Source organism: Grammomys surdaster, unplaced genomic scaffold, assembly GCF_004785775.1.
Source record: "Grammomys surdaster isolate TR1022 unplaced genomic scaffold, NIH_TR_1.0 147, whole genome shotgun sequence".
In the NCBI taxonomy this organism is placed as follows: Eukaryota; Metazoa; Chordata; class Mammalia; order Rodentia; family Muridae; genus Grammomys; species Grammomys surdaster.
In genome coordinates this window covers 3,278,207-3,281,105 of record NW_021604605.1, presented here as the reverse complement: position 1 = coordinate 3,281,105, position 2,899 = coordinate 3,278,207, and the positions used below count along the sequence as shown (strand labels likewise).

At 37.1% G+C, this 2,899-nt stretch overlaps 1 protein-coding gene across 1 annotated transcript; it reads right to left on the bottom strand.

Moving 5' to 3' along the window:
- Window positions 1-1,532: 1,532 nt before the first annotated feature.
- Window positions 1,533-2,465, bottom strand: LOC114619120 (olfactory receptor 10A4-like). The gene has a single exon (XM_028764977.1). It carries the CDS (start codon window positions 2,463-2,465, stop codon window positions 1,533-1,535), a length of 933 nt encoding a protein of 310 aa, XP_028620810.1.
- Between the last annotated feature and the right edge of the window lie 434 nt (window positions 2,466-2,899).

Genomic DNA, 2,899 nt, shown 5'->3' with positions numbered 1-2,899 from the left:
AGAAGAAGAAGAAGAAGAAGAAGAAGAAGAAGAAGAAGAAGAAGAAGTCTAATTAGCTATAATTACTGTGCTGCATAGATGTGTTTCCTTCTCACTGGCAGATGGGAGCTACTATGTCATGGAAGAGATGGTTTACCTTTTCCACACTGGTCTATCCCTCTCTCCTTTTCTTCATCATACTTCTTTTCCCCAAGCACATTATACAAGCTACAATCCACAGTTAAGGAAGGAATTATCGGGAATTGGTGATCTTCTCACAGAAATCAGTTCTGTTCAGGAGGTGAGGACACTTGATTCTTCACTGTCTTGGCTTAGTTGAGTAAATGTTAAATGGATACAGGCTGTGTCTGATGTGCTCTAAATGATGGATCAGTGCACAGAATGAAGAATTCGCAAGAGAGGTTCACACAAAACAGAGTTTTTGCACCCAGAGTTTACACTTGTAATAGATGTTTATGATTACATTGATATTTGACATTTTGTCACTGTTGCTGAATCCAAATGGGTGAGAAGGACTTTGTCCTTATAGACACTGTAACTTGTTTTTAAAAGAGAAGTTGTCTCATGTCTATGTTTAAATAGGTTCCCACTGCAATCTCTAAAATTGGCTTGTTCAACATATTTGCCTTTAATTTATACTGAGTTATTAAACATGGATATGTTTTCAAAAGTTAATTAATTTAACATGATTACCACCTCACAAGGTATACCTTCTCTAAATTTAGTTTTTCAACCAAGAGACAACAGATATTATCAAATTCCTTATGGATTTTTCTATGTATCTACAATTACATGTGAATATTTTAAGTTTATCCTTTTTTTCTGGGGGAGAACTCTCTCTGAAGTCCTGGCTGTCATGTTGCTCACTATTGAGAGCAAGCTGATGTGAAACTCACAGAGATCCACAAGTCTCTACCTCTCAAGTTCTAGAATTAAGGATAAGGGTGAGCACCATACCAACCAGCATTAATTTATCTTTCTTTGCACATGAGAGGGCATACTCTATACATTGCACATACTATATTATAGAGATTTCTCTCTATATATAAGCACATATTGTTGTCTAGTTTTCAACTGCTGCTTGTTTTCTTTACTTATGTGTGGATGTCTTTAAATCACAGAACCAGCCACATCATATGAATATTCTTGACCTGAAAATAATTATAATCTTCAATTTTTTTTTACCTCTTTCACTTTTATCACGCCTTTGGAGAAGACCACTCAGATTTTGATTACATTTCCTTGCCTTTTCCTTCATCTCTCCTCTCATCTAAGCCATGCTCTCATAAGCAACATGAACTAGAGGAAAAGCTCTCAGAAGAAAAAATGCGGCTATCTTCCATTGTCCAAGGAAAGTGTCATGGACATTTCAGGGCTGCAAATTTTCCTCAGTTAATAGAAACAGTGAGCTTGGTGCTAGGAAAACTATGAGATCAAACACAAATTATTGTTTCAAGACTGTCTAGGTGAAAACAATGGACATTTCCAGTTTGTTAGAATTTTCAGTATGTGTCATGAGCCCATACAATTTTTCAACCTTCTTTGACCAAGTATGTATGCCATTGTGTCAATTTTCTCAGTGCTACCTTCACATCTTTGTTCCTTAGAGTGTAAATAATAGGGTTGGCAGCAGGGGTAAACACTGTATACAGTAGAGAAACCAACTTCAATACATGTTCATATTGAGGCATTGATGGGAAGCCATAAACAATGCCCAGAGTCCCATAATAGAGACTGATCACTATCAGGTGGGATGAACAAGTGGAGAAAGCCCGCTGCTTCCCTGTGGTAGAAGGGATCCTCAGAATGGTGCAAATGATGTAGATATAGGAAGCCAAGGTCAGTAGGAAGGGACCAAGAGCGAATAATGAGGTACATATAAAAGAAATCATTTCAGCAACTTGAGTATTAGTGCAGGCCAGTTTGATGATGGGCTTGAAATCACAGAAGAAGTGGTCTATCTCATTGGAAGAACAAAATGTTAAACGAAAAATGAAGATCATGAGCAGGATAGGTGCCAGAAATCCAGCCAACCAAGAGGCCACTGCTAGCTGGAAACAACTCCAGGAGTCCATAATACTGGAGTAGTGTAGTGGATTACAGATGGCTATGTATCTATCATAAGACATTACAGCAAGGAAGAAGCATTCTGTCGCCACCAGAGAAGCAAAGAAATAAAACTGACAAGCACAGGCTGGAAAGGAGATAGGCACATGAGTTGATAACAGTGTCCTCAGCATTATGGGCTCAATTGTTGTGGTGTAGCCAATCTCTAGGAAGGAGAAATGGCCAAGAAAGAAATACATGGGTGTGTGAAGAGAGCAATCAGCTGATACCACTGTGAGAATTACAATGTTACCCAGAAGAGTCATCACATAAATGGCTAGAAATAGCCCAAAAAGAAGAAACTGAAGGCCTTGGAGATCCCCAAAACCCAAAAGAATAATTTCTGAAATTTGAGTCATATTTTCTTCTTCACTGATAGCCATGATTTGGATCTAAATGAATAAAAATTTGAAAAAGAACAATTGATCAAATACTATATTTTAGGAAAAAATCAAAGTGCTGAGAAAGAGAAGAGGAGGAGGAAAAGGAGGAGAAAGAAAGAAGGATGATGGGGAAGAGTATGCTATATGGTATAGTTTCTTATAGGTCATGCTAAATAAAGTAAATTTAAGTGATGTATGAATCCATGGGAGGATATTAAGTAACAATTTTATCTTCTGTATGGCTTCAAACACTTTTGATGCAATGCAACAAATAAATTAGAACAGGAGTTTATAGACAAACCAAATTAAAAGACTATGCAGTGGAACTTATGAGACCCAATAGAATACCTGATTGCCAGAAAGAAAGAAAGAAAGAAAGAAAGAAAGAAAGAAAGAAAGAAAGAAAGAAA

What these genes read in the sequence shown, in the direction of transcription:
- LOC114619120 (XM_028764977.1), bottom strand. Translation starts at nt 2,465, where the DNA reads ATGACTCAAATTTCAGAAATTATTCTTTTGGGTTTTGGGGATCTCCAA.